The sequence below is a fragment of the Bombyx mandarina genome, chromosome 11 (genome assembly GCF_030267445.1).
Source record: "Bombyx mandarina strain Sakado chromosome 11, ASM3026744v2".
NCBI lineage: Eukaryota > Metazoa > Arthropoda > Insecta > Lepidoptera > Bombycidae > Bombyx > Bombyx mandarina.
In genome coordinates, this window is record NC_143218.1 from 5,569,324 (window position 1) to 5,589,922 (window position 20,599).

General features: G+C 37.7%; 1 protein-coding gene and 1 long non-coding RNA gene across 3 annotated transcripts in view; one reads left to right on the forward strand and one right to left on the reverse strand.

Annotated features, from left to right (window-relative positions):
* mgl (low-density lipoprotein receptor-related protein megalin) overlaps nt 1–17,255 on the reverse strand; it is a 202,282-nt gene extending 185,027 nt beyond the window's left edge. Inside the window, exon 1 of one of the 2 annotated variants that reach the window (XM_089730815.1) lies at nt 16,994–17,255. In XM_089730815.1, the coding sequence (XP_089586941.1) occupies nt 16,994–17,075 (82 nt within the window). In that variant the 5' untranslated portion in view covers nt 17,076–17,255. The remainder of the gene's footprint in view (nt 1–16,993) is intronic. The other variant, XM_089730814.1, reaches the window with a different exon arrangement.
* Nucleotides 34–2,596, forward strand: LOC149501957 (uncharacterized). Its single transcript, XR_016323744.1, has 3 exons — nt 34–168; nt 949–1,045; nt 2,446–2,596. It is a non-coding gene; the product is annotated as an uncharacterized LOC149501957 (long non-coding RNA).
* Nucleotides 17,256–20,599: the final 3,344 nt, after the last annotated feature.

Sequence of the window (20,599 nt, forward strand, 5' to 3'; positions counted from 1 at the left end):
AGACTGTCGCTTGAAGATAACGGATACATTTTCGGCAGCTGGCCCGTAAAGCTGAGGGCACACCGGCTCTCAATGGGACATTATTCGGCGGAAAGGACGCAGTTCACAAGCATAGAAGGCATCAAGATGAAAATGACTTTTTCCCTCGCCGTTTCCAATTTACTGAAAGTACTATCGCAATAATGTTTCAGTTTTGCATTATATTAGTATTCCACAGTTCTATATTATCTTATTAATAGACCTCAAGAAGAGGCTTTTAAAATGAAGATTTCAAAATAATAATAAAAAAATGTGTCGTGTCGTGGGACACCGGATAGGAACGAAGTTCCTTATTATTAAAATATTAATTTTAAGTTCTATTCGAGGTATAAAGAAAATAATTATTCGGATATACATTTTCTAATATGATTTTTTTATTGATAAAAAAAAAACTACTTTACAAAGTTATCAACTTTATTTTATTCACAGTGATTTATAAAAAATATATAATAATAATATACAAAGAAACAGCTATTTATATGAATAATAATAATAACCGTCATCACGTAGACTATACATTAGACACTGTATAGCCATCATACTAAGACCATACATAAATAATAAAAATCTTACGTTACGGACGTTTTATCCCGGTTAGGGTACCCCTCAGCTCGTCCCATAAGGAACCTCGTTCCAAAAAGAATTATAAAATCGTAACACATTAAATGGAGGGTGATGGCAGGTGGAATATACGTTAGGTGTGATCAAATACAAACATGATCAGTTAAGATCATTAAGATTAGCTTAACCCATAGCTGCTCAACACATAAACTGTTTTGATATATTTTTTACATATATCGTTTTTTCGCTTAATTCAGCATCTAAATATGATGTTAATATTACAATAATTCTGAATAAATCTCAATGTAAACACAACCTTACATTCTAAATAGACCTGATTGTTTTCAGAATCAGCAGAAACTTCACGGATTAGAGGCTCAGGCGTCAGAGACATACTTTAGAGTTTCCAGAAGTCAATTTGACACAACACTGCTACTTATTTTTGGTAAATCAACGCTTTATGTGACAAATTTGTAGATTAGCTTCGGTCGGCTTTTGTAATAGATTTAAACCCAGCCTTTTTGGTATGGGGCGTAATTTTGATCCCCCGCGCGGCTGGGTGTCACCATCCTGGATATTCCTGTCGCGAAAAATTTCCTGTCCCAAAAATTTTCCTGTATTTGGATTTGTAAAGTGAAACAGTGTATGCGACAAAACTGAAAATTTAATCTCGTATCTCCAGATATCATCATATAGCAAGCATCAAGCGAGACGAGATATCTTATAGCTTTTTATTTTGTCTACCTACTGCTAGTAGCCACCACAGACACTGAGCTTCCTTCAAAGCTGTGCAGTATCGATAAGTTTTTTTTTAATCATAAAAAAGTCCCTGATTTTGCACAATTATTTTAATAATATTAGAACAGCTGACAATTTTATATATTGAATTAAATATGTGTACATTTAGTAGGTCGAGAACACGCGAGAATGCAGTTTTTGCATGTTTCGTGGATTAAATAACAAAGAGAACGGATTTTAAACAGTAGTTGACTTTTATAAGCAACTAGCTGACACGGCAGACTTCATAGTGCCTCAATCGATAAATAAAAGTACTAAACTTGGTATAAAATAAACTTAAAACAAACAAAAGGAATCCGTCCGACGAGGGACACATCAAAGGAAAAACAAAATGTTAATTTTATTTAATTTCGAGCATTTTCATATTGATCTACCTTTTAAACCTCCTCTGGACTTTCACAAATAATTCAAGACCAAAATTAGCCAAATCGGTTCAGCCGTTCTCGAGTTTTAGCAAGACTAACGAGCTGTTCGTTAGTCTCGCTAAAACTTCATTTTTATATAGGTATGTAGATAGTTTTAGTTTAAGCATTTTTTTATTGCTTAGATGGGTGGACGAGCTCACGACCCAGTTGATGTTAAGTGGTCACCGGAGCCCAGACATCTACAACGTAAATGCCGCCACCCACCTCGGGATATGAGTTCTAAGGTCTCAGTTTCTACAGTACAACGGCTGCTCAATCCTTTGAACCGAAACGCACTACTGCTTCACGGCAAAAATAGGCAGGGTGGTTGGTACCTACCACCAGTAAATTAACAATTTCCAAAGTTGCATGACCATGAAAAGCAGACACTGGAACACGCGAATTAGACAAATCTTAGACGAGATTTTTTGGGTTGGAAGTTTCTCCAGGACGGCTGGGTGACTCAAAGTCTCAAGGGTCACAAGGGGAAGGTATGCAGCTCAGCCAGGAGGGCTAGGCCAGATCCGATCATGCCTTTGTCAAAAACTTTTAAATAAGAAATTTTAACCAAAAACTTCCCAAATACATTGTCCGATTTTCGGAATTCAATGTCAAAAACGTTTTTTTTTTATTGTGGTTCAAGGTCAATTACCAGTCAAATAACACACGACTACCTCGGCGTATTGAAGGACTAGTGACGTCACACTGCAACCGGTTACTGTGTCAAGCCGTGCCAGGCGCGCGCGCAGGGCTACCCAAACGAATTTCTTATAATTATTTTATAGCATATTATCTTGGTCATGAATACGCATTGTAGTGTAGTACATATAAGTCATGTAATTTGTAATAATAAAGTAGTATTAAACCAACACTCTGACAAGACAGTTCTTTTCATTCGAACTAGAAACTCCCTTCATGGCGACCCTGCTAGGAAGAACAGAATCCTTCCTTGGAGTTACTTGCAGCTAACCGAGGTTGTAGACATGATAGTAATCCTTTTTTTTATTCTTTTGTACAGAAATGAGTGAGTTGAGAAGCTCACGTTTAATAACGAACGTTATATTATAGAGATTACGAATGGCGTCGCCTTCCTGAAGATGATCTGGAAATCTCAATTCTATCAACCGGTAGTACGAGTACAAAAAAATTTAATGTAAAAATTAAATTAAATTTATAGATTTTTTCTGGTCTTCCGTATTTCTGTACTGACTGTTCGACCGAAATAAATATATTTCGCTTACTTATTTCATTAATGATTATTAAATTTTCAAGTGCACGTTTTAAATATTTAAGATTTTTGATATAATTTGATATTTTTGGTATAATTGCCAACCCTGTCGGTTCATTTTACGTTTAAACCCCGATGCATTCTTGGAAAACTGCAAAAACATTATTATTTCCCACCGAATCAATTCGCAGGACGTTTAATCGAAGCGTTTATCTTCTTGTTCGTTCTTGTTACAAATGTAAAAAGGTTTCGGTTTTGTTTCTCTACTTAACTTATTCAGGCTACCTGAGACGACCTTCTAGTACATTCTCACTCGCCTTAATACATTCAGTACTAATGCCAAGCTTGTTATCAAGGGCAGACTAGCCACCAGGTGGGAAATAGTCACTGTTGCACATGAAGTGCCAGGGCGAAGAGTTAAGCTGCTGCCTACCAGCGAAGCCTTCAGCCCGTGATAACAGCGTAATGATTGCTTACTGTTTTTGGAACGAAGTTCCTTATGGGACGATGCGGAGGGGTACCTTAACCGGGAAAAAACGTCCGTAACGTAAGATTTTTATTATTTATATACAGTCTTGGTACGATAGCTATACAGTGTTTATCGTATAGTCTACCTGATGACGGTTGTTATTATTACTCATATAAATAGCTCTTTCTTTGTACATTATATATTTTTTTATAATCATTGTGAATAAAATAAAGTTGATAACTTTGTAAAGTAGTTTTTTTTAATCAATAAAAAAATCATAATAAAAAATGTATACCCGAACAATTATTTTCTTTATACCTCGAATAGAACTTAAAATTAATCTATATATATAAAAATGAAACCCGTTTTCCGTTGTCACGACATAACATGAAAACGGCTTGACCGATTTGGCTTATTTTTTTTTGTAGTTTTCTAATACTCTGTACAAGGTTCTTACGGAAACAAATATTAAGAAAATCTCTCAGAAATATTGAAAAATATACATTTAATTTTGCATATTTATTTGTGAACTATTCCACGCGGACGAAGTCGTGGGCAAAAGCTAGTATCTTTATAAAAAGGAACTTCATTTCTATCCAGTGTCCCACGACACCGCACATCTTTTTTTTATACCGCCATGACAACCTACTGAGCACAATGTGTAACGTCAAAGCCGCGTATGTAAGTTTTGTATCGTCATAATGATTTTATGCCGTGACTGGATTATCACAAGATTACTGTCAGCGCTCAGATGATTGTACGAACTATTCGAAATGACTTTGATGGATTGCGCTGCTTCCAATGAGTCGTAATAGAGTAGTAGCCCGTAATGATTTATAAAGAAATCCATACTAACACAAATACGAAAGCGAGTTTGTTTGTTTGTCACGCTTTCACGTTTTATTGTAACTACTCAACCGAAGGACCAAGAAATTCAAGAAAATGATAAGGCGTTGATTTTCGGTCGCTCTGTTTTCCTGAAGTATTCGTAAAATACGAAGGGAGCCCCGTCTCACCCTTACAAACCTAAACACACTTAAAAAAAGGGTTTAATTGTATTTTACATTTATATTACAATTACTACCCCTTACTTACCCCTAAAAATTAATGGTCACTGTTGGTGGTCTAATGCCGGTATAATTGATTACAGCCCTTTACCAAATGGCAACAGCATTACTACGTACTGGAACTGGAAACATGATGGATGTACACGCTCAGCACGTATAATAAGTCGGTTTGAGGAATTAATGTTTTATTTATTTTTAGTCCGACAAAAAATAATTTTGTAGAAATTATAGAAAGTTATAAAAGGCGCCAAAGTGTTTGGTGAGTGATGGAATGCACCGATATTGTGAAATTGTTCATAAACATCAAATATCAAACATCATTTTGCGTTTCGTTTCACGCTATGTATTACATAATATGTAGATCTTTAACAATAGAGGAAATCGCGAAGCTGCGGCCAGCCATGGTTAATAGCTCGTCCTAACTGGTCCTACATGATAACGCTGGACCTCACACGGCAAAACGCAAGGTTTCTAAGCTCCAATGGCTAGGTTGAAAGTATTGCGTCATTCACCATACTCACCAAAGCTTGCACCGACAGACTTCTACTTTTTACAAACTTTGGACAACTTCTCGACGGTATTGTCCAATTGGCAAAGCTTGGTAGAATTGTTTGAGAGGATTCCATTATCTTGTTTTTACCATCGGAAAGCCCACCACTGGAGTAAAGTTCATCCATACTACCTAGAACCACTCCGGTCATCCACAGTGCGTTTCCAGAGATCTTTTTTGCCACGTACCATCCGGCTTTGGAATGAGCTCCCCCCTACGGTGTTTCCAGAGCGCGGCTTTTCAAACGAGGCTTGTGGAGAATACTGAACATTAGGCACCGACTTAGCTCTACTCCTGGCATTGTTGGCGTCCATGAGTGACGGTAACCACTCACCGTCAGGTGAGCCATATATTCGTCTGACTACAAAGTGGAATAAAACAAAAGAAAGAAGGACTGAGACACAAAAGACAATAAAATAGTTCGCGTCTGATTAACGGCTCGTTTTGTTCCAATCGTTATTCAAGTCTCGATGCGAAATGACCTAATGCACGAACTACGTAGTCACACGAGCTGTTAGTGTATGTCGCTTTAACGGTAACTTTAACATTTATAGATACATAGACGATACGTTTTTAGCGTTAAGTTATTCATTAGAAGTTCACATCTATTTCTTTTGTAATTTATTCAAACTCTAATATTTCATTTTCGGTTCTTTGTAGTTCCACGGCTGCTGAAGTCTTGTTATCTTGAAGTATAAGCCGTTAACCAGAATATAAGCTGGATGTCTTCCTCAGGAAAAATATGTAACATGTCCAAATTTACTAAGACATAAGCTTTTATCGTTAATTTAATTTAAAGGGCTACAAGGGTTTTTTTTTTCATTTTTTTTATTACTTAGATGGCTTGACGAGCTCACAGCCACCTGGTGTTTAGTGGTTACTGGAGCCCATAGACATCTACAACGTAAATGCCACTACCCGCCTTGACACATGAGTTCTAAGGTCTCAGTATAGTTACAACGGCTGCCCCACCCTTAAAACCGAAACCCATTACCTACTGCTTCACGGCAGAAATAGGCGGGGTGGTGGTACCTACCCGTGCGGACTCACGCGAGGTCCTACCACCAGTAAAAGAGGAGTCGCGTGCGGAACCCGCCATTTCGTGTTGAGAACAACCGCACTACGATTCAATGGGCAGTTAGAATAATGACAGTTTTGGATAAATGACCGACCGCAATAAGAATAGGAAACAATTGGAAAGTTTCTTGTTTTATCGAAATCGTGAGGATAAAACGTTTTTTGCTGTACTTATTTGAGTTTCTTATGACGAGAAAGGTCAAGGGAGATTTTATTTCAATAGAATAAAGTATTTAAGGTATCAATCTATCTCGCATTCTGTTACTACTGTATCTTTCTTCTATATATCTATTATAATTACTAGAGGTAAAGTATGCTGATAACCTTCTCGGAAAATTATCGTATTGCCATCATGCCATGCCATCCATATTCTTGATGCACATGCAGTGAAATACTCAAATTAGTCGAACGTGTTGTTTGTGGAAATGACGTCCAAAGATTCCATTGCGCTCTCCTTAATGAACATTTTTCTGAACGACACAATGCAAATCAAGTGAAATATAACAAAATGACTACCCTGCAATTACCGCAATACTGGATGGGAGTCGTTTTACTTTTGATTTCGATTAAATTTCATAAAACACATGTAACCACTTATTTCATAGCCTCCGAATTTCCCAGAGAAAACTACCATAAAACAAATTTTCCTCAATAACGTGGAGAGGATAAGACATTGAGTGATGGGGCAACACCGCCACATGTCAGTCGAGGCGGGAAAAGTTTAATTAACTCGCTCCCTACATCGATAAAAGTTTTAACTGTTTTTATTTTGTCCTGTCTACGCGTGTTCACGAACTATTTTCACGCTAAGAGAAATAAATTATTTCGTAAAGAAAATGAAACAAGCAAAAATGCGTAATTACTAGAGTGTTTTTGTATGAGCGAATTAATTACATATGTGTTTTGAAGAGTACGATAATTGCAATCACAAGTCGTTCGAGACTTCCACATTATGAGACGTGAGCCTCAGCAACTGCTTAATCCTGAGTGACCCGTGAGCTGGACTGTCTGTTACACTTGCCAGGTACTAATTTTTACTGGTGGTAGGACCTCTTGAGTCCGCACGGGTAGGTACCACCGCCCTGCCTATTTCTGCCGTGAAGCAGTAATGCGTTTCGGTTTGAAGGGTGGGGTAGCCGCTGTAACTATACTGAGACCTTAGAACTTATATCTCAAGATGGGTAGCGGATTTACGTTGTAGATGTCTATGGGCTCCAGTAACCACTTAACACCAGGTGGGCTGTGAGCTCGTCCACCCACCTAAGCAATAAAAAAAAAAAAAAAAGTGCAACCTAGCCCATGCATCAGCACGACGAGTTTAAAAAAAAAATATTGTCGTACGTACTTAATAACAAAACCTTTAAAACTGTATCTAGAATTACTAATTACCTACTTGACGAAAGAGACGCGCCGCCGCGACCAGCTCGGTACAGACATATCTGTCTCTTATTATTTACAACTTTCATTCGAATTTCTTTTTTCTTTTTTTTAAATGACCGTCCGTAATTGAATTAGTAGTTGCGGCCGGCTGCTTGGAGAAAGTCGCAAGTCGCCGCGACCCACTTCGATCGAGAAGGGCTCGGACGGTGTCATGTTATTGACATTGTAAAACTTAAGTACAATGTTCTCTATTATAAAAAAAAAAGAACATAATATTCCTAACCTAAAAGTACATGTTTTTATCCGCAACATGCTTCGTCAGATTACAGAAATGGAGTTATCAGCAACATGCTTCGTCAAAAAGTACAATACTTACTTTCAGCTGCAAGCGTCGTCATAAATAATATAGGTCCACGCTAACAGCAATGCGCGCGTAGGCATCGGCTAGTCAAACAAGCCACTCTGTATCGCACCCGGCCCGTAGTAAGTACCCATTACGCTAGCTGTTCTCTGTGCGTGTCCCTGCATAAGCCTACGGTTCCAAAGATGTCTCTGATGAAAGGTGAAAGATCCAAAGGTCAATGATATTCAAGCAACAGTAGCCATCGGCAGCGAAATAGACGTAAGTTTGGAAGTAGCACATCACCATTGAGACAATAGGGCAATATCCCTAGCTGATCGAGTTAACCATCAAAATTAAAGTCAAGTGGTCCCAGTAAAAAATCGGACGTTAACAGAAACAGAATGTGGATATTTCTTTAAATATCTATATGTTAATACGTGAAGCAAAAGCTTTGTACACCTTTTTACGAAAATTGCGCGGACGGAGGAGTATGAAAATTTCCACACTTATAAAGAATATAGAGAAGTGCAAAATTATCATTTTAAATGAACCGCACTGATGATGACAAAGGTGCATGGATGATCTCGACTCCTATTTCAAGTAATGCAATAGGAATCAAAATCAGGTTCATGTTCCACAGAAAGTCCCAGACCAATGGTTATAATGTAGTAAATGTATTATTTATTAGCTGATATAATCTATATATTAATACGTAAAGCAAAAACTTTGTATCCCTTTTTACGAAAATTGCGCGGACGGAGGAGTATGAAATTTTCCACACTTATAGAGAATATACAGAAGAAGTGCACAATGCTAATATTTTTTTAAAATAATGCATAAAAGATACAATAAATCGATAAAGAAAATATTACACACACTACATACCATGTATTTGACGCACACACGCATGCATACTATTTATTGTCAAACTTTTGTTCTTTTTGTTGTCAAATTGAGAATAGATTAAATATTGTTTGTCTTAAATATAATTTATCTATAGTGTGGTTTTGGCGAAATCTGTGATTATATTAAAGAAGTCTACAAATAATAGTGTTTGACAATAGAACCATAATAATGCTTATAAATAAAATTTCATTTAATTATAGCCGAATTTCGACTACTGCGGAACCACTAGTTTCTTTAAATTCACGTCATACAAATAAACAACAAATTTAATTTATTAGAGAAAGGCAAAGAAATCTCTAGTGAAACTGCTTATTCTCAAAGTAAATCTTTGCGATCGATCTAATGTGTTCTTAATAAAATCCATTTCCTTTCTTATCTGAATCGGTGACCAACATGTACGCGTTATGTAGGTCCCGTTTCCATGGCTACGATCTCGCACAGCCACGATATTATGGAGTCGTTGACCTCTCGCAGATTGGCAACACTTTCGTTTTAAATGTAACAACATTTCTTTGACTACTTTCCTACTGACACGCCAGGGGTCCGATCAATCGCTGGATTTATTTTTGAGAGACTCGAGACTGACTGACTATTTATACTGGTGGTAGGACCTCTTGGAAGTCCGCACGGTACGGGTAGGTACCACCGCCCGGCCTATTTCTGTCGTCAAGCAGTAATGCGTTTCGGTTTGAAGGGCGGGGCAGCCATTGTAACTATACTTGAGACCTTAGAGCTCATATCTCAAAGTGGGTGGTGGCATTTACGTTGTAGATGTCTCTGGGCTCCGGTAACCACTTAACACCAGGTGGGCTGTGGCAAACATATTCGGAAAATTATAGGTATTGACCATTAGAAAAATTTGGTAATTGTATTTAATAGACTTATCTGGAATTTTATAGAAGAATAACCGGTTTTCCACAGCGTGAAGCGGCCGTGGCCATCGATACCAATCTACTTAACATGTGAACACAAACGACTTCCGCCATGAAGGACCTTCGTCGTGTCATGAAACTTATTTGTGTAAGTAATTAAGGCAGAACTATTATTGATGAGGCACCGTCAATTATCTCTTAAGAAAGCGGGGTAACAATTATCTGATTGAAAAAGTTTTCACTTCGATACATCCGGAAGCGACAACCAAAAACGTTACACCGAGATTAGGAATCGAACTGAGCACGCGATCCGTGCGCGATTCAGACGATTGCACTTTTTCGTTTAGCAACCTATATCAAACTTCCGGCGTTATGTAAATTCACGTAAGAATAACAAATTAAAATGATACTAAATTGATTCCGTGCTGTTTCCTAAAATTCTTGAAGTTATACTTCTTTAGGCGCGTTACGAAAAATTTATGAGAGTGAAATTTTACGATGCGCGCGCACCGTGACACAAAATTAACAGAATGAAGTTGCCCACTAAATCGCTCATTACAATACGACCGACGTAACTTGGCTTGTCTGAATATAGCCGCAGGTGAAATTTCGCGCAAGTACACTCGTAAAAAAAAGTGTTATTAACATTAATTTTTTAGTAATATAAATGACAAAATTATTACTTAATATAATTCATACTAAATATTATTAAGTTATTAACGTTAAATGTTTATTATTAATTATTTAATATTAAAAAAAAAGAAATAAATTTAATAGAAATAAAGTATAACTTCTTACGCGTGTACATAAGTACGCGCCCCCTTTTTTTTTGTAGTGCTTTCCGCCAGCTGTGGCGCTACTGAGCTATTGTCGCCATCAATGGGTGTGAGTGATCAGTCTTAAACTTCGCAATGCCTAATCATGAGCGTTAAATACCAAGTACTCTGGCAGTTTTCAAATAAATCGACCACGTCTGAACATACCAGTACGTACATTCATATTTCATAAAAACTGAAAACAATGGAACAGGAACTTACCGATGGCGGGACCTTATTTTCGGGCAGGGGCCGAACCTTTTACGCGGTATCCACTCCTAGCGGGTACGCGGAGTATGTGGGACTTAACGGTCTGCAGACGTTTTGAGCAAACCGCGGGCCCAAGAATATTTTTAGGCCCCTCCGTACCAAAAGATTCTTGCACTTTCTCACCCGACGTCCGATCTCCGCCCGAAACCCATGGCGGGACCTAACCTAATCTTTGGTGCATGCGTGTCAAAGCTTAGTTCACATACAAATTCAACATCAATGGATTCATTAAACATTCACATTGAATACAATAACAAAATCTCAATTACTCCGCGATAAGTGATTGAACAGCAAGTGAATCGTCCGGCCGTAATACCAGAGTAAATCCCAAAGATCGAATAGAAGATATTATGAAAATACAGAAAAACGAATAAAACGTCATATTTAGTATTGGTATTGGAAAATCTAAATTTTAATGAACATGTTTATATTATAAATAAAATGTAAATTATAGAATAACCAATGAATAAAGTAAAAGAAACACCAAAAGAAGAAATAGAAAAGTTCCTTCTTCCTTATGGCACGTGGATCGATTGATTACTGGAGATATAACCCAAGGAGGGTTGACGTCAGGCAGGCGGCCAGTCGGAAAACTCATGACAAATCCCTCTGCAGCATGGTAAGAGGACTTGCTAAGCCGACCACACACAATGTGGTACAAAGACAAGACGAAAAAGAAGATAGAACAATAGATGGTTCTGTTCCGAATAGCTGGTCGATAGATAACTTCAAAGAATAGATAGAAAATAAGTTCACGTAACGGACATACGGAGAAATATCCACAAAGAAATTCAATCGAGTCTTTTTGATGTCGATAAAAACAAAGTAGGTGAAAGTTTTACTCGAGTTTTAGTGTTTTTTATGAAAATTGCGCAGCTCGAAACGATAAGCATTCATAATGGTGGGATCGAGACTTTCACCGTCCACTGTACAGACGGATTGTTTTATTTGATTACATTTGCCGTTTACGGTTATTCCTATTTTTGTAACTGCCACCGCTCCATAGTAACTATAATACATTTAGCGTTACATGGCAGCATTTTAAAGGCTTTTTTACTTGTGTTTTGTTATCAAATGTATGTGGGTTATGCCTTAGCGTACGCCTCCAACGACACAATTTGTGCAGTTACAAACCTCCTCTAAGAATTTGATGAAGTAATCGTCCAATATGTATACAAGACGGTGGTTGGTTTAATTTCGCCCGTGTCTGTGACAATGCATTCCCGTCTCAGCAATGAGCGTCATTCCAATGTGATTGAAACTTCAATCTTACATCGCAAGGAGGCGTGTACATTGTGATATTTGAAGTTGTAGCTCAAACAGCTAATTTCAAAGACATATTTTTTCAGTAACAGTTCCATTTACTAATGTGGACAAAATCAGAGATTCTTAAAATAATTATCGGTGTGTACCACGAAACGAGATTTGGTAAAAATATTATAATTTAAATACTGTAAGAAAAACACGACTGCTCTATAAAAAAAAAAGTATTTATAGTTACTGTCACTCGAGAAGATGTTAGAATTCCAACGACACTCCATACATTGAAATCTGTTCAGGCTTTTGAAAGTAATAGTGGAATAACAAATATAACCCGCATGAACCCTGAAAAAGATACATCCCTACAACCTTACTATAACTAAGGAAACTATAGCAGCAATCATTTCTCGGGCGCCTACTTAAACTAAATCTAATCACCAGATTGCTCCAGCAGAGACACTAACTGCCATTAACATTGTAGACAAGCAGCCAGCCGTGAGCACTCGTGAACGCGCTTCACGTTACATGTGACGATACAAAGCGACGTCGCCATTTTGAATCGAATAGTCATCGTTTTAAACAGCCTGTCACTTTATAGAATCTAACTGTGTATCTATCTTCCTCCCACTCTTAAAGAGTGATAAAGAGGGTCGTTAAACCCGTTTCGCGAGTCGCAACTTGTCGCCTTGAACTTGTATTACCAGTAACTTCGATATAAACAGGGCTGTCAGGCTATATATTTTTTTTGTTTTTCTTTTTGGCACCGAATTAATTAGATTTATATTAAAGGTATTTCAATGTTGTGATTTTCATTTACTTCGAGCTTTTAACCTATATAAAGTTTGTAAGATGTACATTATGTGCAATGCGAAAGTTTGTAACTCTGCTTACTGAAAAACTTGGCACACTTGACACAATTTAATAACTGAATGTAATAAAAACCAAAATCTCAACGTACTTAAATTCGGGTCATTACTGGTAGAAAGGTGTATATTGTAAGTGGGGGTGGATAGGAACCACCATACTGCCTTTTTCTGTCGCGAAGCAGTCATAGTATCCCATTGTAAGAAATTGCAGTTAAACAATAATGTCGGATTTTCGACTTCATGTCTCACGGGGGAGTCAAGGGGTTGAATTTTAGTTTTCGTGGTTATTATACAATTGGGACATAGATCTCAAGTCTCAAGTTGGACGGAGACATTCGAGTTTTTATCTTTTTTTGGGCCTCGATATCCACACCAGGTAGACCTTGAAATCGTTCACTCTTCTAAGCATTAAAAAAATTGAAAGAGTTGCAACCAAAAACGTGGACAGTTAACTCGATGTCCAGTCCTGACGAGTGCCCTGAGTGATCTGACAATTGGAAAGGAACTAATCTAGATATTACTGAGGAAACCAAAATATGATCTGGTAGCGTAAGAACCATTCAGTGACAAAATACCGACAGCAGATATTTGAATTTCCTTACACGTTACTAGCCTCAATCAATCGATCAGTCAGTTTTCAATTACACCCTGTCCTTTAAAACAACGCGCGATTGCTTTGCGGCAGGGATAAGCAAGATGGTGGTAGCAATCCCAGAGAGCTCACAATACGACCTGTCTTAGTACAAGAGTACTCACGAATCCCCTTCCCCAAACGAACAACTTACTTTCCGCGTTAAACTGTCATCCGTAGAATTTGTTGTTTTGAACTTACAACCCTTTCATTAAAATTCACGCGTATTAACATCTATGTTAATTATTTTGAGAACAGGTTAAGTACTTGTCGATTCAATCTAACTTCGAAGCAGTTAAGGTTCCGTTCAATAATGAGAATTTGCCTCAAAAATGATGATGCTGCAAATAAATAATAAATGAGAAAAAGAAAGAAAGAATAAATAAAAAATTAAGATGGCATGACAGGCGTAGTGTTGTGACGCGTGAATATCACCTAATCTGTCAAATAGTACATTTTGACTATAGAAATTTTACTACTCAAATTTAAAGCAATATTCCCCATTTCACCTGATGGTAAAGTACATTATGAGCCCAGCGAATCGGTACCGCTGTTGTTCTGTGTGACTAGTACGAGTTTTTTAACGTTCTCGATAGTGTACACTGCATACAAATTTCAGTTAATTTTTACCTGAAATTTGTATGTGGATCACTATTGGAACAGCGCCCCTAGCGGCAAACGTAGGCAAACGTTCAAACTCCATACAAATTTGAGTTAACTTTTACGCTATCGAGAACGTTAAAAAACTCGCACCAAGCACATTGGTTGTTTCTGTCTCAAAGGAACATGACTCAACGTAGGCGGTAACTTCATATTGTAATTCTATGGGAATTGGTAGATGACAGAAAAGCCTAAACCTGTTTGTCCATCGAAGTCAGTAAGAAACCTACCCATGGCTTCGTTTGTGCTCGGATAACAAAATACTGTAGGCACTTAGTTCACAACAAATTAATTACGAATAAAATCGATCACCAACTGAACAGTTCAACCATAAAATCAATTACAACCATATACAGTCAACTAACCCAGAAAGGAAACATTGCGGTCACTCACACACACAATGAAAATAGCACCTTATTTCTAAAACGTTACGATTGCTTATCGCAAAAATACATTTCAAATTTCAGTAGAGTGAATTTCGAAAAAGAGCTCTAAGCTATTTTTATTCTTATACCGTTGGTTTAATGTTCACTTTCTTATAGCAAAGTTGCAAAAGACCAAAACGGAAGCAACTTATTGAACGGTCAAACACGTCGAGACGACACAACTTCCGGAGGCCAGTGTCGTTTTCATCTTGTATTGACTGTTGGAATATTTAATGCTAAATGTACTTACTATTAACAACTACTACTATATCCAGATCACCTACCCGTTCGTAAGTCCTCGTGCCTATCTAGATTTACGACGCACGACAGGGGGAATGCACCAAGCAGAGTCTATGAAGCACTGAGCGCGTCTTCGGAAGTATAACCGTATATAAGGTATGTGGACCACCATCGGAACCTTCAACAGCGTACTCTGGAGGAACTCACAATCTACGACTTTACCGTGAAAGTCCTCCTTCATGTGAACGTGGAAAGGACTCCTCGATCTCAGCGCTCCTAGCAGCAAACGTATGCAAACGTTCCAACTCCATACAAATTTGAGTTAACTTTTACGCCATCGAGAACGTTAAAAAGCTCGCACTAAGCAAACAGAAGCTACTTGACAAATGCCTGAAATCGCTAACGACGTTTTCAGGATAAGTTTGCATATTATACATGTTCCGATTAATAGCATTTGGTCCGTTGGTCTACTCAGTTTCTCCACCTTTTCGATGGAAGAATTCTCCTTTGTCGAAGGCCCAAAATAATAATAGGAATTGAATTTTGAAACTTTAACTTTTAACCGTCAGTGATTGAACATAAGTTTTCAAGAATTCGATAACGGGAAATATCATGTAGATTTATTGACACAGCGCGCCGTGAACTCGAGTACAACATTAATAAGCTTTACCTTATACAAATACGCTTTTATGAGCTTTCAGTAAAATATACTAATGGCGGCTCCCATCCAGCCAACATCATATCTCAATCAATCTGTCAATCTCAAGCTCATCAATAGTTACGGGGAAGGAACTAAGTTCAGCAATTGACGACTTTGAACTTAATCATCAAAAATCGAAACTAAGACTACATTGAGCATATTTTATTATATGTTATAATTAATTTAATTTTGATTTTTTGATTTTTTATGTGTAAACAATTATAAACAATATGTACTAATTAACATTTCACACATACCTATGCAAATTTTGTGTTTATCCATCATAATATATGTTACATGTATTCTTTCTGTAGAATGTAATGTGTACGAGTTTTTATCACATACCCACGTATTTTATGTAATATTGCTTAGATGGGTGGACGAGCTCACAGCCCACCTGGTGTTAAGTGGTTACTGGAGCCCATAGACATCTACAACGTAGACGCGCCACCCACCTTGAGATACAAGTTCTAAAGTCTCAGTATAGTTACAACGGCTGCCCCACCCTTCAAACCGAAACGCATTAATGCTTCACGGCAGAAATAGGCAGGGCGGTGGTACCTACCCGCGCAGACTCACAAGTGGTCCTACCACCAGTACAAATGTACGCTTTTAAAAAGATTTCAACGAGCGCAAGCATTCGTTCAGTCAAACAAATCGATTACATACTTATTAGGAAAAAGTATGAAAATATTTTCACGAAAATATTATTATAAAATGATTTCTCCTACGTGTTTTAAGTCAGACTCAGACGTAGGTTAAATAACTGTGCAAATAACCCGGAGACATGCGGACTGTCGATACATGTCTGTAGAATGACAAATGATTTTCTATTATCTATAGAGTTTAGAATTTAGAACCAACAATGGACATGTCAGTACGTACTGGCTTTTCTTTATTGCAACGTACATACAACGAAACACTTTTATTGTTTTATAATGAATGGTGTGAACGGGATGTCGACGGGGCGAAGTGCTCATATAATTCGTTTTTAATTCAGTCATTTACAGATATTTTACTTTTTCTCAATCCTAAAAGAAAATGTAGTTAACTAATCGTATTAAAAAAATTTTATGTAGATACTTCGTAAGCACATATTATAGATCGTTAGACCACTGTCGCAGAAAAATAAGTTATTTTTGAAGGTATCTACTTATTTTAAAACGGTTAAACGAATAGAACCTTCTAAGTCAAAGTAAATGAAACACAATCCTCAACTACTAACAACAATAAAAGTAGTTATTACTTATTTCTTTGTGAACTTTCAAACTCCAACGCCAATAAAACCCTCGTAAAAGTAGCGAAAAACAAATAAAAAAACCGGGTATCTATATTTTGATATTTACAACTTTTAAGGCGTATGTTTTCAAATAATACGGCCAAAAAATATCCAATTCGTTTTTTTTTTTTTGTGATGTCGTGTGCAGTTTACCTGATAGGTGTCTCGTGTCGGCCTGTGCTGCCGCCGCCGCAGCCAGCAAGAGGAGGCAGAACGCCTCCCTGGCGCTCCGCATGTTTTATAACACTTCAATCCACATCAACACAACACATACACAAGAAGTGATCGATTAATATTTCTATATTGTCTTCCAGCACACGAAGTTCGAAAGTTGTAATGAGAAAGTTTTGGTGACGTGTCGCGAGCACTGCAGTAGCGCGAGACAAACAGCTTACATTCAGTCGAGCGAGAGACTGGCGGGTCGCGCGCGCTCGACGCGGCCGGCCGGTGACTTGGGTTGCGGACTCGTCTAATAACAATTCGCCGGAAAATTCCAGAAAGATTTCAATTTATCTCGACATCGGAAAGTAAAAGGTTAAAGTCTGTTTTAGGTCCCTATCAGTTTCTTCAACAATTCTATCAACTATTCCCGCCAAGCAGTTATAGTTTTAAAATACCATAGACAATATTAAATTGTATGTGAAAACCTCAGTACAGAGTTTCGAATCAGACTCGAGACAGATAGAATTAGTACGGCACCGGCTAAGGATACCTTAGGATACCCACACAAAAAGATTGAGAGCATTCACAATATAGCCTGATAAGGCTGTTCTCGTCCTTGATCTTCTCTCGAGCCGAACTCGGTTAAGTTTAACCAGCCATTTCGCGTTATCATAACCATGAAACACACATACTCGTATATAATATTTGACATTAGCATCATATTTCATTTAATCAGTCATTGTCTACGTAAATTTTGACATCGAGAATTTTAAAAAAAGCGTTAATATTAAGAAATGGTTAATCAGGATTTAACTATTTTCTAGTCACTGAATCAAGAATTCGCAAATAAACTTAAAGGCGTTGGGTTCTGTGTTTTTGCTTTTGTGTTCGCAAGCCTACAAATATAATCCGGCTTTTCAAAGAGCATATTACTAGGAGTTTGCTTTGCTCCGGCAACCCCGCGACTCACACAGGTGGTCCCGCATGGCGGCAAAAGCAAATGCGCAGGTAACAAACGAACAAAATTTAAAAAACTGACATCATCTTAACTTCGTTAATCATCTGTTTAACTAAATGTGATTATGGATGGATTGGTATGAATTTAACATTATTGTTACTGACTCCCATTCCTGTCTATTCATATCTTATATCTTTATATGAGCAATAATTCGTGTATACAAATAAGTATAATGTATATAATCTGAATCTCGGAAACGGCTCAACGATTTTCATAAAATTTGGCATACAGGGAATTCGGGGGGCGATAAATCGATCTAGCTACGATTTATTTTCAGAAAATGTTGTTATATTCGTGATTTCAATAATCAACTTTATCGATAATTTTGATTTTTTCTTTAAATAACCAGTTCATATTGTTTTATTATTCTGTCGGTAAGATCGAAAAATATTCATATTTCATTATTTTATCAATATGTAATTCGTATTTAAAAAATATATTTTCTCAAAAACAATTGTTTTTTATCCAAAAAAAATTCCTAGCAAAGCTCGGTTATTATCTAGTTATTACTTAAGTGGATGAGAAACGAACTTTTGTTTTAATAATTTAAACCAGCAGTCGATCTCATGGCGATGTTAAGTGATTACCAGAGCCCATAGGCACCATGCCATCGGTGATGCTGGGACCTTTATGCATGCGGTTAAATTGTAAATCTACACCTTGGCTGCATTAAAAAAAGTGCTAGTATCTACCGTTACGGGCTCTGAATATGACCTGCCCTCAACAGATATACAACTTGTAAGTTTTGTGGGCTTTATTGTTTGTTGTTTTTTTTTTATGTTTGAGAATTTACTTGGCCCGAAGGCCTTTCCAGTTTTACCAGGGCAGGTGGGCGAGCAAAGGCTCAGCCAGGAGGGGGGTTTGTTGTATAAATCGATCGAAAACTTGACTTATAGAAAAGGTGATCTTGAATTTAAACCTCATCATACGAATACGGTATTACTTGTAATATTTTTTTTATTACGCTTTCTAGGCGAACAAGCATACTACCCACTTGTTGGCGAGTGGTTACCGTCGCCCATGGACATCAGCAATCACAGGGGCTGAGCTAAACCTCCGCCTACCGTTACGATACTTAAGCGATATGCGGTATTCATTCGCATTGTCGTTGATGGCAGGAATAGATATTGCGAAGAATATTTCTAGAAAGAATTATTCATTCAATTCGATTAAACCATATCTGTTTTGAAAAATACATACGGTCAATGATCGACGGTAGCACTGTCGCTGCATTTGAAAGCTGACATATTCCCGTTGATGTAAGCACACTAGCCATCTTCTGCACCACGACACAGATTTCTCGACCAGGAAAAAAAATTTAGCCGCTGCATTGGCGAACACTGAAAGTTGTTTTATTAGCTTCATAAAGAGACAAAGGAGACCAAGGTTCACCTGATATGAAGTGGTTATTGGTACCATAAAATACCACAACGTTAATGTCACCACATACCTTGAAATTACGGTCAAATACTCGACGAACCATAGAAGTGTATTGGAACAACGGCTATCACGCCAGGCATTACAACTTCGCGCTTCGGGCTCTTAATAACTATCACCAATACTTAAGAAACAGATAGGCAGGACAATAAAGCGATAATGATGGTCCTATTGAGGGGAGCCAGTTGTCACCGAGTGAGAACTGACTGATTGTTATCATCTGGTCGTATTCTTTACCCCGGAAGGCAAGATCACATTACGATAGATACAGTCAAGATGGTGGCCCCACGCTATCGCTGAGCTGTCAATTATAAAACCTTGACCACTATTGGACTTTGGCTTATGCCGGTAGTGCAGTCGTACACGACATTGAAGTCGAAAATTTATAGACATTTGCGAGCGTGATCACTGCAGATATGAAGGAAAACATCTCGTTTTTATGCTAAAACCGAGTTTCCTTATAAGGCTGTTATTTCCTTGTATCGTATTGCTAATTCTGAAACTTTGTTAATCTGGTATTTCCAAAATGTTTAATTATCATCAATCTATAGATCGCAATCAAATTCATCTTTAATTTTTTTGAAAGATAATAATAACTATTAATAGTCACTTGTGCTTCAAGCATACTGCGTTATTGAAAGTTGTTAAAATACCCAATCTCTTACAAACACAAAGACCAAATTACTTCGGTACGGTTTTAATAAAAACTTATCTGCAATGCAGCAATGATTCTATTATTTTTTCCTACCTAAGCTGATAGCCTTGAGAGGCTATTTCAGCGTAACCTTAACTAGTAGGTGAGCTCACGGGGCTCAAGCCGGAGTGATGCTAACACTGACCCTAGCAAGAGCAGTGCTTCACAGAATCTACCACCAGATCGGAAACGCGACCCACCGAGAAGATCCGGCGAGAAACTCAGTGGGCTGTGTCTATGGGTTAATTCGCTCGTCGAGCCCTTCGTTGCAAGCGACGGGTTCGATGAGGACGGTGACGAGTGCTTGTGGTACCTAAAAGCACAATGGATCGGGAGGATCCGTAATGACAACTATATTAATAATAGAGCAAACTTGTGGCAGACAAGTACAGTGAAGTGGTACAGCGGTTCCGTAGACATTTAATCTTGTGTTTATGTCGTATGCCAA